The sequence below is a fragment of the Coregonus lavaretus genome (genome assembly GCF_964263955.1).
Source record: "Coregonus lavaretus genome assembly, chromosome: 26".
Lineage (NCBI taxonomy): Eukaryota > Metazoa > Chordata > Actinopteri > Salmoniformes > Salmonidae > Coregonus > Coregonus lavaretus.
This window is the reverse complement of record NC_140013.1, coordinates 19,272,182-19,286,162: the sequence shown is the minus strand read 5'-3', so window position 1 is coordinate 19,286,162 and position 13,981 is coordinate 19,272,182. Positions and strand designations below refer to the sequence as shown.

Sequence of the window (13,981 nt, the reverse complement as noted above, 5' to 3'; positions counted from 1 at the left end):
ACGGAAGGTGGAGGAGTGCAAGGTCTCTAACATCCACCAGCTCCGTGATGTCGTCATGGCGGAGTGGAAGAGGACTCCAGTGGCAATCTGTGAAGCTCTGGTGAACTCCATGCTCAAGAGGGTTAAGGCAGTGCTGGAAAATGATGGTGACCACACAAAATATTGACACTTTGGGCCCAATTTGGACATTTTCACTTAAGGGTATACTCACTTTTGTTGCCAGCGGTTTAGACATTAATGGCTGTGTGTTGTGCTATTTTGAGGGGACAGCAAATTTACACTGTTATACAAGCTGTACACTCACTACTTTACATTGTAGCAAAGTGTCATTTCTTCAGTGTTGTCACATGAAAATATATACTCAAATATTTACAAAAATGTGAGGGGTGTACTCACTTTTGTGAGATACTGTATGTACAGTGAGGGAAGAAAAGTATTTGATCCCCTGCTGATTTTGTACGTTTGCCCACTGACAAAGACATTATCAGTCTCTAATTTTAATGGTAGGTTTATTTGAACAGTGAGAGACAGAATAACAACAAAAAAATCCAGAAAAACGCATGTCAAAAATGTTAGAAATGTATTTGCATTTTAATGAGGGAAATAAGTATTAGACCCCCTCTCAATCAGAAAGATTTCTGGCTCCCAGGTGTCTTTTATACAGGTAACGAGCTGAGATTAGGAGCACAATCTTAAAGGGAGTGCTCCTAATCTCAGCTTGTTACCTGTATAAAAGACACCTGTCCACAGAAGCAATCAATCAATCAGATTCCAAACTCTCCACCATGGCCAAGACCAAAGAGCTCTCCAAGGATGTCAGGGACAAGATTGTAGACCTACACAAGGCTGGAATGGGCTACAAGACCATCGCCAAGCAACTTGGTGAGAAGGTGACAACAGTTGGTGCAATTATTCGCAAATGGAAGAAACACAAAATAACTGTCAATCTCCTTCCGGCCTGGGGCTCCATGCAAGATCTCACCTCGTGGAGTTGCAATGATCATGAGAACGGTGAGGAATCAGCCCAGAACTACACGGGAGGATCTTGTCAATGATCTCAAGGCAGCTGGGACCATAGTCACCAAGAAAACAATTGGTAACACACTACGCCGTGAAGGACTGAAATCCTGCAGCGCCCGCAAGGTCCCCCTGCTCAAGAAAGCACATATACAGGCCCGTCTGAAGTTTGCCAATGAACATCTGAATGATTCAGAGGAGAACTGGGTGAAAGTGTAATCCCATAGAAAATCTGTGGAGGGAGCTGAAGGTGAGATGTGTGCAAACCTGGTGGCCAACTACAAGAAACGTCTGACCTCTGTCTGTGATTGCCAACAAGGGTTTTGCCACCAAGTACTAAGTCTTGTTTTGCAGAGGGGTCAAATACGTATTTCCCTCATTAAAATGCAAATCAATTTATAACGTTCTTGACATGCGTTTTTCTGGATTTGTTTGTTGTTATTCTGTCTCTCACTGTTCAAATAAACCTACCATTAAAATTATAGACTGATCATGTCTTTGTCAGTGGGCAAACGTACAAAATCAGCAGGGGATCAAATACTTTTTTCCCTCACTGTATGTACAGTGGGGAGAACAAGTATTTGATACACTGCCGATTTTGCAGGTTTTCCTACTTACAAAGCATGTAGAGGTCTGTAATTTTTATCATAGGTACACTTCAACTGTGAGAGACGGAATCTTAAACAAAAATCCAGAAAATCACATTGTATGATTTTTAAGTAATTCATTTGCATGTTATTGCATGACATAAGTATTTGATCACCTACCAACCAGTAAGAATTCCGGCTCTCACAGACCTGTTAGTTTTTCTTTAAGAAGCCCTCCTGTTCTCCACTCATTACCTGTATTAACTGCACCTGTTTGAACTCGTTACCTGTATAAAAGACACCTGTCCACACACTCAATCAAACAGACTCCAACCTCTCCACAATGGCCAAGACCAGAGAGCTGTGTAAGGACATCAGGGATAAAATTGTAGACCTGCACAAGGCTGGGATGGGCTACAGGACAATAGGCAAGCAGCTTGGTGAGAAGGCAACAACTGTTGGCGCAATTATTAGAAAATGGAAGAAGTTCAAGATGACGGTCAATCACCCTCGGTCTGGGGCTCCATGCAAGATCTCACCTCGTGGGGCATCAATGATCATGAGGAAGGTGAGGGATCAGCCCAGAACTACACGGCAGGACCTGGTCAATGACCTGAAGAGAGCTGGGACCACAGTCTCAAAGATAACCATTAGTAACACACTACGCCGTAATGGATTAAAATCCTGCAGAGCACGCAAGGTCCCCCTGCTCAAGCCAGCGCATGTCCAGGCCCGTCTGAAGTTTGCCAATGACCATCTGGATGATCCAGAGGAGGAATGGGAGAAGGTCATGTGGTCTGATGAGACAAAAATATAGTTTTTTGGTCTAAACTCCACTCGCCGTGTTTGGAGGAAGAAGAAGGATGAGTACAACCCCAAGAACACCATCCCAACCGTGAAGCATGGAGGTGGAAACATAATTCTTTGGGGATGCTTATCTGCAAAGGGGACAGGACGACTGCACCGTATTGAGGAGAGGATGGATGGGGCCATGTATCGCGAGATTTTGGCCAACAACCTCCTTCCCTCAGTAAGAGCATTGAAGATGGGTCATGGCTGGGTCTTCCAGCATGACAACGACCCGAAACACACAGCCAGGGCAACTAAGGAGTGGCTCCGTAAGAAGCATCTCAAGGTCCTGGAGTGGCCTAGCCAGTCTCCAGACCTGAACCCAATAGAAAATCTTTGGAGGGAGCTGAAAGTCCGTATTGCCCAGCGACAGCCCCGAAACCTGAAGGATCTGGAGAAGGTCTGTATGGAGGAGTAGGCCAAAATCCCTGCTGCAGTGTGTGCAAACCTGGTCAAGACCTACAGGAAACGTATGATCTCTGTAATTGCAAACAAAGGTTTATGTACCAAATATTAAGTTCTGCTTTTCTGATGTATCAAATAATTATGTCATGCAATAAAATGCAAATTAATTACTTAAAAATCATACAATGTGATTTTCTGGATTTTTGTTTTAAATTCCGTCTCTCACAGTTGAAGTGTACCTATGATAAAAATTACAGACCTCTACATGCTTTGTAAGTAGGAAAACCTGCAAAATCAGCAGTGTATCAAATACTTGTTCTCCCCACTGTATATGTATGAATGTGTATATGTATGTGTATGTGTATGTGTGTATATGTATGTGTATGTATGTGTGTGTGTATATATATATTTGCGAGAGAAAAAAAACATATGGGGGATTAGAAGTGATGCAGACAATTACATTAATGGAAGTTACAATCTATCTGCAATATTAAAGCTGATCTACCCCCAATAAAAAAAATATTTAAAAAAAGCTCTCAACCTATAACCTATATACTTATTATGGACACAGTATGCTTTACATTAGTTATCTTATTGTTATTAGTTGTTATTAGTCCCTACTTTACATTGAATTGAATGATTTTCCATGGAGTTGGTGTCTTTTCATCCATACAATATGCATAACCTTAAATTGGGTAAGTAGTTAGCCTCTCATAAATTCTACATGCACTGTTGATTTCTTTCCTTTATGCACACACCCATACACCCATACACACACACACACACACACACACACACACACACACACACACACACACACACACACACACACACACACACACACACACACAGACACAGACACAGACACAGACACACACACACACACACACACACACACACACACACACACACACACACACTGCTAGGGTGCTTCTAGTTGATGATCTACAGCAGGGGAGATCTGTAGCGTGAGGAGACCTTTACCACAACATGGCCTTTGCTCCTGTGTGTGTGTGTGTGTGTGTGTGTGTGTGTCTAGCGTGAGGAGACCTTAACCATACCATGCCCTTTGCTCTCTCTCTCTGCAGGCATCTCTTCTCTCTGCAGGCATCTCTTTATGACTGCAGCCTGCTTAATTAAGTGCTCGTGAACTAATAGACTGACTGGGGTTTAACTACACCGAAGTGACTGGAGGTTTCCATGTGAAATCTACATGACAGGAGTACTGAACCATGTGACCAGGGTTTAAGATCTCCACTCAGGGAGGGAGGGAGGGAGAGAGGGAAGTAGGTAGGAAGGGAGTTTAAGGGAGAGTTTAAGACCTGTAAGGGCGGTCCCTCCCTCAACACAGCAGCAGCTGTTTAAAGAGCACAGCACAGCAGAAGGTTTTAATAATGCTGCTGTGAATGTTGGAGATAAATAGCAGGCCTCATGATGAGTTGTGGGAATCCATAAAGCACTGTGTTTGGTTAGTTATTACTGGTGAGGTTAACATGGGGTTTAGAAGAACAATGTCAGAGAGGGCCCTTTCAAGGGGGAGCTAACAGAGATGTGGCTGTAAAGGATTCTGTCTGTGAAAATGAAAATTACAAGAACTGTTATAGGAAAGAACTGGAGGTCAAATACTGAGCAAGTAAATTCTGACATCTCTTCCCAAGAAATCATCATAACATCTTTTCCCAAGAAATCATCATGACACCTCTTCCCAAGAAATCATCATGACACCTCTTCCCAAGAAATCATCATAACATCTCTTCCCAAGAAATCATCATAATACCTCTTCCCAAGAAATCATCATAACACCTCTTCCCAAGAAATTATCATAACATATATTCCCAAGAAATTATCATAACATCTATTCCCAAGAAATTATCATGACAACTTTTCCCAAGAAATCATCATTACAACTCTTCCCAATAAATCATCATTACACCTCTTCCCAATAAATCATCATAACAACTCTTCCCATACTTATTTTGCAATTGGTCAGGGGTCTGGTAGGATTGTGTGGTGGGGCAGCTCACCTGTCTGTCTGTCTGTTCTAATAGTGCCCCCACAGGCGCACACACACTGCTTTCTCACCTGTCCGTCTGTACCGATGGTCCCTCCACAGTCTGACAGTAGCTCAGACATGTCATAGTAGCTAGTGAACTCCCATAGACAAGCCTCTAGGTTGAGGTTCCTGTAGAAGCGCAGTATGCTGGATCCCCTCAGGGGGGCGCTGTACTGGTAGGGAGAGGTCTCCCCGATCACCTCAGGGTTCTTGGTGGCGTCGGTGATGAAGCCGTGGCGGGTCTTGACCTCGGTGTAGTCCAGCAGGTTAGAACAGCGGTGGTTCCCCACGCGAGTACCATCAGGACTCAACGTCAGCTCAAAGTTAGACAGAGGACGGGTGGAGACCACGGGGAGCATGCCTGGGAGAGGAGAGGAGAGAGGAGAGGGGAGACAAGGGGTTAGGAGAGAGAAAGGCGGGGGCAGGAGAGAGAGAGAGAGAAATAGAGAGTGAGAGAGAATGGCAGAGAGAGAGAAAGAGTGTCAGAAATAGAGAGCAAGAAAGAAAGAGAAAGAGAGAGAAGCTAGAAGTCTCTCTGTGTTCCTCACCGTCTATGTGTGGCATGGTGACAGTGATCTTGATGAGGTTGGGGTGGTCTGGGTCCTCTGCTCCGGTGTAGCGTAGCTTGGCAGAGAAGGGCTCAGCGCCCACTGTACCCACCACACGAGGCTGGCACATACCATCCTCTATACTGATTGAGACTATGGAGCTGCTGAGTTCCAGGCCCTCATCTCCGTTAGAGTTCACAGCCCGGGCTGCACACTGCACCCTAGAACCAGCCTGGAGGAAGGGACACACATCTCACATCAATACAGTCAACTGGATCATTCACTTAGTAATGGTGGACATCTCACATCAATACAGTCAATTAAATCAAATCAATATAGTCAACTCAATCACATCAATACAGTCAACTCAATCACATAAATTCAGTCAACTCATCATGAAAGTCAACTCAATCATTCACTTTAGGTCTTTTCAGACGTTCAACTCTTTGACTGAGCCAGTCCACATTCACACTCAGTTCACTGATAATGTGTTCTCTACCTGGAAATAGACAGAGTCCAAGGTGATGATCTTGGAGGAGGAGAAGAAGGTATTAAAGTCCACCTCTCTCATGGCGCTGGTGACCCCGTCCGGGCTGGTTGGAGCGCTGACCAGCCATCGGTAACGTGTCAGCGTGTCATTGATGTGCTCGCTGATGCAGATGGAGCCAGTCTTGTCGTAGTCAGGGTACTTAGGGTTACAAGCCTGAGGGAAGGAGGGAGGGAGAGAGGGAGGAGGGAGTGAGAGAGGGAGGAGAGAGGAGACAGTGTTTGGGAATGAGGCAAAATATACTGTAATGTAGTCCAAGGGAAAATGTGCATTGTTCATCAACATCACTCATCTGTGCTTCAATATCAAATTAAATCCTAATTGAATCCTAATTGACATATTCCTAAAACAAAGAAACAACTTTTTTTTTTAAGCAAATTTTTTAAGCAAATTTTTTAAGCAAATTAATAGCAGACAGTGAATACAATGATGCCTTGGTTTGCGTCCTAAATGGCATCCTATTCCCTATACAGTGCACTTCCCTATGGGACTCTGGCCAAAAGTAGTGCACTAAACAGAGAATAGGGTGCCATTTGGGACAAACCTCTGGACTGTGAGGTTAAAAGCCCCTGATAAACCATTCTCCGTACCGTGACACAGACGATGGGGTAGCCTGCCACCAGAGGGGTGTGTCTGGATCTGGAGGTGTCGTCATACTGCAGTAGGGAGAACACCTGTGGGACGGAGGGGAAGGTGACGTCCGCCATGCTGTTGGTCTCCTCTATGTAGATAATGGCCTTACTCATCTGGGGATGGACAGAACATAAACAGATCAAAAATACAAGTGTTGTTAAAGGTAGTGATGCACGACGTAAACAGCAATATCGGGCCGACTAACGCAACAACTAAACTTCTCTCTTGTTCTTGTCCTGCAGCTATCACGTTGAAGGTAAGTGAAGCGTACCCGCTTATCTGCAATATTCTCGGTTCATCCTGCTACTTGTGTCAATGTCATATTGCTGAGTCTATGTGATATTATTGTTCCAGTCCTCACCTGCGTCTCAGCCACCATGTTCTCATCAGGTTTCAGGTGGACAGTGAAGGCTTCTCTCATTTCTCTGACTCCATCATACAAGATCTCCACCTCGATGTAGTGCTCTGTGTCACCCTCCTTGAACTCAATGTCTGGGATAAACAACAACAACAACACGCTCTAGATTAGACAGGACAACATCTATACACTGCAGATACTGACAGAGTTACCTTTTCAAGATGATTAGTAGTATGGTGTTTTCCTAATCAGATCACACTGTCAGGAAAAACTCATGGCCTTATTGATGTGAGAGGTTGTGAGATGTTGATGTGTGAAATGTTATAATATATCTCACCTTCAGACACAGGATGGTAGTCCTCTCCGGAGGTGGCTGATCCGTCCTTGGTGTGGACGCGGACCACAGAGACCTTGGAGGTGTCTCCTACCCTCAGCACTGGGATCTTCACCAGGGACACCTGACCTACCCCGCTAGGCTCACTCACACTGAACTTAGTCTCCCCAAACTTGATGATGGCCTCTGGGGATAACATGGATGGGAGTCACAGAGTCAGACATGGAGCAGTGTGATATGAACTAAACAAGGTTACAGACAAACAGAGTAGAATGAGTTGAAGACACACACCCAAAAACTAATTAATACGATGCAGACTAGCAGATTATGAATTTGAGAAAATAAAGAAAGTAATGCAATATGTATCTGGGACTATTATAGAGTGTGCAACTTATATTGTCTACAGATGAAATTATTAAATCTATGAGTCAGTCAGTCTTACTGTCTGAGTCATCCTTGATCTTGACAAGAGTCTCGTTCTGTTTCCCGATGGACGCTCCGAACGGAGACTCACTGCGGGGCGACCCCAACACCAGCCTCAGCTCCTCCTCCTCCTCATGCTCCGTGTCATCAACCAGGGACAGAACACACGGCTTCTCCACCTCCCCTGGAAAGAGAGGGAAGGGATAGAGAGATGGAGATGGGAGGAGAACGAGAGAGAGATTGAGATCAAGAGAGATTAGCAAAAAGGAGAAACCCGTTGTTGAAAAAAAGGGTTCCAAAATGCGCTGAGAAACTATACCCTTTTGGCCTACGAGGTGTTCCTTGTGTCAGTGTGTTACCTGGTTTTCTACTGTGTTTTACAGAATAGTTTTCAGTGTTACCTGGTAGGAAGGTGATGATGGAAGCGTCTGTGTTGGGTCGTTCGTTGAAGTCCATCATGACCTGAGCGGTGCCCTGTCTGGTGTAACAGCGGACCGTTGACCTGTAACTGATGTCTCCACTACGATACACCACGACTGAGATCTGACCTGAGTTCTCATGCCCCATGTACATGGCATCACGGAACTGCACCTTGGGCACTGTTAGAGGACAATCACATAAAGAAATCATCTACATTAGATAAAGTGCATCGAGAAACAGTGTTGATCATAACCATGACATAATGCTCATAACTGTCTACAGCTGATCTTATTATGCACTATAAGCCTTTATAAAGGCTTTATGAATGCATTTATAAGGACACTTACAGTAATGTGATACCAAAGTTTTAAGTGGCAGCATTGTTTAATCGTCTCTATTGGTGTTGATGTGTTTCGGAGATGCCCTGTTTTGTCAGAGCAAGGTATGATATGTTTTTAAACTTCTGAATGAAATGCCAGTGCCCGTTTTAATCTATATTAGATTTAATTGATAATTAGATGCATTCTGACTAATCAGATACATGGTGACTAAATCAGCTAGGTTCACTCACAGTCAGATACCTAGTGACTAGAACTGTGTCCCAAATGGCACCCTATTCCCCATACTGTGCACTAATGTTGACCAGAGCCTATGGGCCCTGGTCAAAAGTAATGTATTATATAGGGAATAGGGTGGCATTTGGGACGCAGGCAATATCAGCATGATTCACTTACGGTCGGAGACGGAGTCGTTTATGAGGATGGTAGCCTTCCCTGGTTCTCCCAGGATGCCGTTCATGGGCATGCGGAGGACCAGCTCGAATGTCTCGGCCCCCTCCAGCACCGGCTGACCCAGGTCATCCAGGATGGTAACCCTGAATGTCTGCTGGCTGACCCCCGGGGCAAAGTTCAGGTTCCTGCTGATTCCAACGTAGTCCACACCAGCTAGAGGAGAGGAGAAACAGTCAATATCCACTAGAGGAGAGACAGAGCGATCAGAGGAGAGAGGGATGAGAGAACATCTGCTGGCTGACCCCCGGGGCAAAGTCCAGGTTATGACTAATCCCTAAGTAGTCCACACCGGCTAGAGGAGCGAGAGAAGAGAGAGGGGAGAGGGATTTTGTATTTAGTATTTTTTTTTTTTACCTTTATTTAACCAGGTAAGCCAGTTGAGAACAAGTTCTCATTTACAACTGCGACCTGGCCAAGATAAAGCAAAGCAGTGCGATAAAAACAACAACACAGTTACATATGGGGTAAAACAAAACATAAAGTCAAAAATACAAAAGAAAATATATATACAGTGTGTGCAAATGTAGCAAGTTATGGAGGTAAGGCAATAAATAGGCTATACTGCAAACTAATTACAATTAGTATTAACACTGGAATGATAGATGTGCAAGAGATGATGTGCAAATAGAGATACTGGGGTGCAAATGAGCAAAATAAATAACAATATGGGGATGAGGTAGTTGGGTGGGCTAATTTCAGATGGGCTGTGTACAGGTGCAGTGATCGGTAAGGTGCTCTGACAACTGATGCTTAAAGTTAGTGAGGGAGATAAGAGTCTCCAGCTTCAGAGATTTTTGCAATTCGTTCCAGTCATTGGCAGCAGAGAACAGGAAGGAATGGCGGCCAAAGGAGGTGTTGGCTTTGGGGATGACCAGTGAGATATACCTGCTGGAGCGCATACTACGGGTGGGTGTTGCTATGGTGACCAATGAGCTAAGATAAGGTGGGGATTTGCCTAGCAGTGATTTATAGATGGCCTGGAGCCAGTGGGTTTGGCGCCAGATGAGAGGATTAAAGTATTTTATGTTATTTTAACACCAGGGGCTGTACAGTGCCTTGCAAAAGTATTCACGCCCCTTGGCGTTATTCCAATTTTGTTGCATTACAACCTGTAATTTAAATAGATTTTTATTTGGATTTCATGTAATGGACATACACAAAATAGTCAAAAAAATATATGAAAAAAAAAATTACGGCAAAGTGGTGCGTGCATATGTATTCACCCCCTTTGCTATGAAGCCCCTAAATAAGATCTGGTGCAACCAATTACCTTCAGAAGTCACAAAATTAGTTAAATAAAGTCCACCTGTGTACAATCTAAGTGTCACATGATCTGTCACATGATCTCAGTATATATACACCTGTTCTGAAAGGCCCCAGAGTCTGCAACACCACTAAGCAAGGGGCACCACCAAGCAAGCGGCACCATGAAGACCAAGGAGCTCTCCAAACAGATCAGGGACAAAGTTGTGGAGAAGTACAGATCAGGGTTGCGTTATAAAAAAATATCCAGAACTTTGAACATCCCACGGAGCACCATTAAATCCATTATTAAAAAATTGAAAGAATATGGCACCACAACAAACCTGCCAAGAGAGGGCCGCCCACCAAAACTCACGGACCAGGCAAGGAGGGCATTCATCAGAGAGGCAACAAAGAGACCAAAGTTAACCCTGAAGGAGCTGCAAAGCTCCACAGCGGATATTGGAGTATCTGTCCATAGGACCACTTTAAGCCGTACACTCCACAGAGCTGGGCTTTACGGAAGAGTGGCCAGAAAAAAGGTACTCTGGTCAGATTAGACTAAAATTGAGCTTTTTGGCCATCAAGGAAAACGCTATGTCTGGCGCAAACCCAACACCTCTCATCACCCCGAGAACACCATCCCCACAGTGAAGCATGGTGGTGGCAGCATCATGCTGTGGGGATGTCTTTCATCGGCAGGGACAGGGAAACTGGTCAGAATTGAAGGAATGATGGATGGCGCTAAATACAGGGAAATTCTTGAGGGAAACCTGTTTCAGTCTTCCAGAGATTTGAGACTGGGACGGAGGTTCAACTTCCAGCAGGACAATCACCCTAAGCATACTGCTAAAGCAACACTTGAGTGGTTTAAGGGGAAACATTTAAATGTCTTGGAATGGCCTAGTCAAAGCCCAGACCTCAATCCAAGTTAAATCTGTGGTATGACTTAAAGATTGCTGTACACCAGCGGAACCCATCCAACTTGAAGGAGCTGGAGCAGTTTTGCCTTGAAGAATGGGCAAAAATCCCAGTGGCTAGATGTGCCAAGCTTATAGAGACATAACCCAAGAGACTTGCAGCTGTAATTGCTGCAAACGGTTGCTCTACAAAGTATTGACTTTGAGAGAGAGAGAGAGAGAGAGAGAGAGAGAGAGAGAGAGAGAGAGAGAGAGAGAGAGAGAGAGAGAGAGACCAGCTACAGTGGGGAAAAAAAGTATTTAGTCAGCCACCAATTGTGCAAGTTCTCCCACTTAAAAAGATGAGAGAGGCCTGTAATTTTCATCATAGGTACACGTCAACTATGACAGACAAAATGAGATTTTTTTTCTCCAGAAAATCACATTGTAGGATTTTTTATGATTTTATTTGCAAATTATGGTGGAAAATAAGTATTTGGTCAATAACAAAAGTTTCTCAATACTTTGTTATATACCCTTTGTTGGCAATGACACAGGTCAAACGTTTTCTGTAAGTCTTCACAAGGTTTTCACACACTGTTGCTGGTATTTTGGCCCATTCCTCTATGCAGATCTCCTCTAGAGCAGTGATGTTTTGGGGCTGTCGCTGGGCAACACAGACTTTCAACTCCCTCCAAATATTTTCTATGGGGTTGAGATCTGGAGACTGGCTAGGCCACTCCAGGACCTTGAAATGCTTCTTATGAAGCCACTCCTTCGTTGCCTGGGCGGTGTGTTTGGGATCATTGTCATGCTGAAAGACCCAGCCACGTTTCATCTTCAATGCCCTTGCTGATGGAAGGAGGTTTTCACTCAAAATCTCACGATACATGGCCCCATTCATTCTTTCCTTTACACGGATCAGTCGTCCTGGTCCCTTTGCAGAAAAACAGCCCCAAAGCATGATGTTTCCACCCCCATGTTTCACAGTAGGTATGGTGTTCTTTGGATGCAACTCAGCATTCTTTGTCCTCCAAACACGACGAGTTGAGTTTTTACCAAAAAGTTATATTTTGGTTTCATCTGACCATATGACATTCTCCCAATCCTCTTCTGGATCATCCAAATGCACTCTAGCAAACTTCAGACAGGCCTGGACATGTACTGGCTTAAGCAGGGGGACACGTCTGGCACTGCAGGATTTGAGTCCCTGGCGGCGTAGTGTGTTACTGATGGTAGGCTTTGTTACTTTGGTCCCAGCTCTCTGCAGGTCATTCACTAGGTCCCCCCGTGTGGTTCTGGGATTTTTGCTCACCGTTCTTGTGATCATTTTGACCCCACGGGGTGAGATCTTGCGTGGAGCCCCAGATCGAGGGAGATTATCAGTGGTCTTGTATGTCTTCCATTTCCTAATAATTGCTCCCACAGTTTATTTCTTCAAACCAAGCTGCTTACCTATTGCAGATTCAGTCTTCCCAGCCTGGTGCAGGTCTACAATTTTGTTTCTGGTGTCCTTTGACAGCTCTTTGGTCTTGGCCATAGTGGAGTTTGGAGTGTGACTGTTTGAGGTTGTGGACAGGTGTCTTTTATACTGATAACAAGTTCAAACAGGTGCCATTAATACAGGTAACGAGTGGAGGACAGAGGAGCCTCTTAAAGAAGAAGTTACAGGTCTGTGAGAACCAGAAATCTTGCTTGTTTGTAGGTGACAAAATACTTATTTTCCACAATAATTTGCAAATAAATTCATTAAAAATCCTACAATGTGATTTTCTGGATTTTTTTTTCTCAATTTGTCTGTCATAGTTGACGTGTACCTATGATGAAAATTACAGGCCTCTCTCATCTTTTTAAGTGGGAGAACTTGCACAATTGGTGGCTGACTAAATACTTTTTTCCCCACTGTACCAGACTGGGGTTGCGTACCAAATTGCACCCTATCCGCTATGGGTCCTGGTCAATAGTAGTGCACTACAAAAGGAATAGGGTGCTATTCAGGATGCAGCTGGGGCTGCCTCCCCCCCCCCCCCCCCCCCCATTCCCTCTCCACCGATGTTTACATTCTAGAGGTCATATAACATCCCAACAAATCCAGCCTGTGTTGCTCTGGGCGTTCTTTCTGCTTCCAAACCACCAGAGTGACAGACAGACAGACAAACCCTGAGGAGGACTAAAGCCTATTGTTCCACCTGGTTAACCTTTCCCTAAGTTCTATATGGCTCTTTAAATACAGCAGTAAAGCCAGTGTGCTGTAACACAAAGACAGTGTATTGTAGTACAGTCCCCTGTGTGAGCACAGTGTGTTGTATTGTAGGGACAGGGACACCTACCTTCAGCAGACAGTGTGCTGTCATAGACATAGAGTGTGTTGTGTTGTACAGTAAAGTGTTGTATAGTATAGTGTTGTATTGTATTGTATCTACCTTCAGCAGAGACAGGGTCTGTTTTCCTGGAGCGTACAGTGACCGTAGCTGTTTTAGAGAGGTCAGTGCCTGTCCTCCACACCTTGACCTCCACATAACCATCACTCTCATCCACAAGGTAGTCTGTATCTCCGAAGTAGAATACTGGAGCTGTAGAGGAGAGGAGAGGAAACACAGGAAGATGTTATACATCATTATCTTGTTTCAGTCGGTTTCACAGCTGGATACTGTCTGATGTAACTTTTGAGTTGAATTTGTAATAACCCACATTTCAACTACAATTACTTCTGAGGACAGAACTAAATGACTGCACATTGAGCCACTAGCTGGCACTCAACAACACAACACTAGTCATTTCCAGCACTTAAAGCACCTGATTTACAGTATGGTACATTTGAAGGGATGTTATTTTGTAATATGTACAGAATGTAAATGTAAAGACTAGAAGCCTG

The 13,981-nt window shown here is 44.3% G+C and overlaps 1 protein-coding gene across 1 annotated transcript in view; it reads right to left on the bottom strand.

The window, feature by feature from the left end:
- Window positions 1-13,981, bottom strand: part of LOC311101384 (FRAS1-related extracellular matrix protein 2-like) — a gene marked incomplete at both ends in the record, with an annotated part of 107,917 nt that overhangs the window by 17,578 nt on the left and 76,358 nt on the right. Inside the window, 10 exon segments of the mRNA XM_084142517.1 lie at window positions 4,941-5,272; window positions 5,460-5,691; window positions 5,959-6,162; window positions 6,597-6,752; window positions 7,001-7,131; window positions 7,335-7,517; window positions 7,774-7,938; window positions 8,156-8,353; window positions 8,909-9,118; window positions 13,530-13,679. Of these exon segments, the coding sequence (XP_083998643.1) occupies window positions 4,941-5,272; window positions 5,460-5,691; window positions 5,959-6,162; window positions 6,597-6,752; window positions 7,001-7,131; window positions 7,335-7,517; window positions 7,774-7,938; window positions 8,156-8,353; window positions 8,909-9,118; window positions 13,530-13,679 (1,961 nt within the window).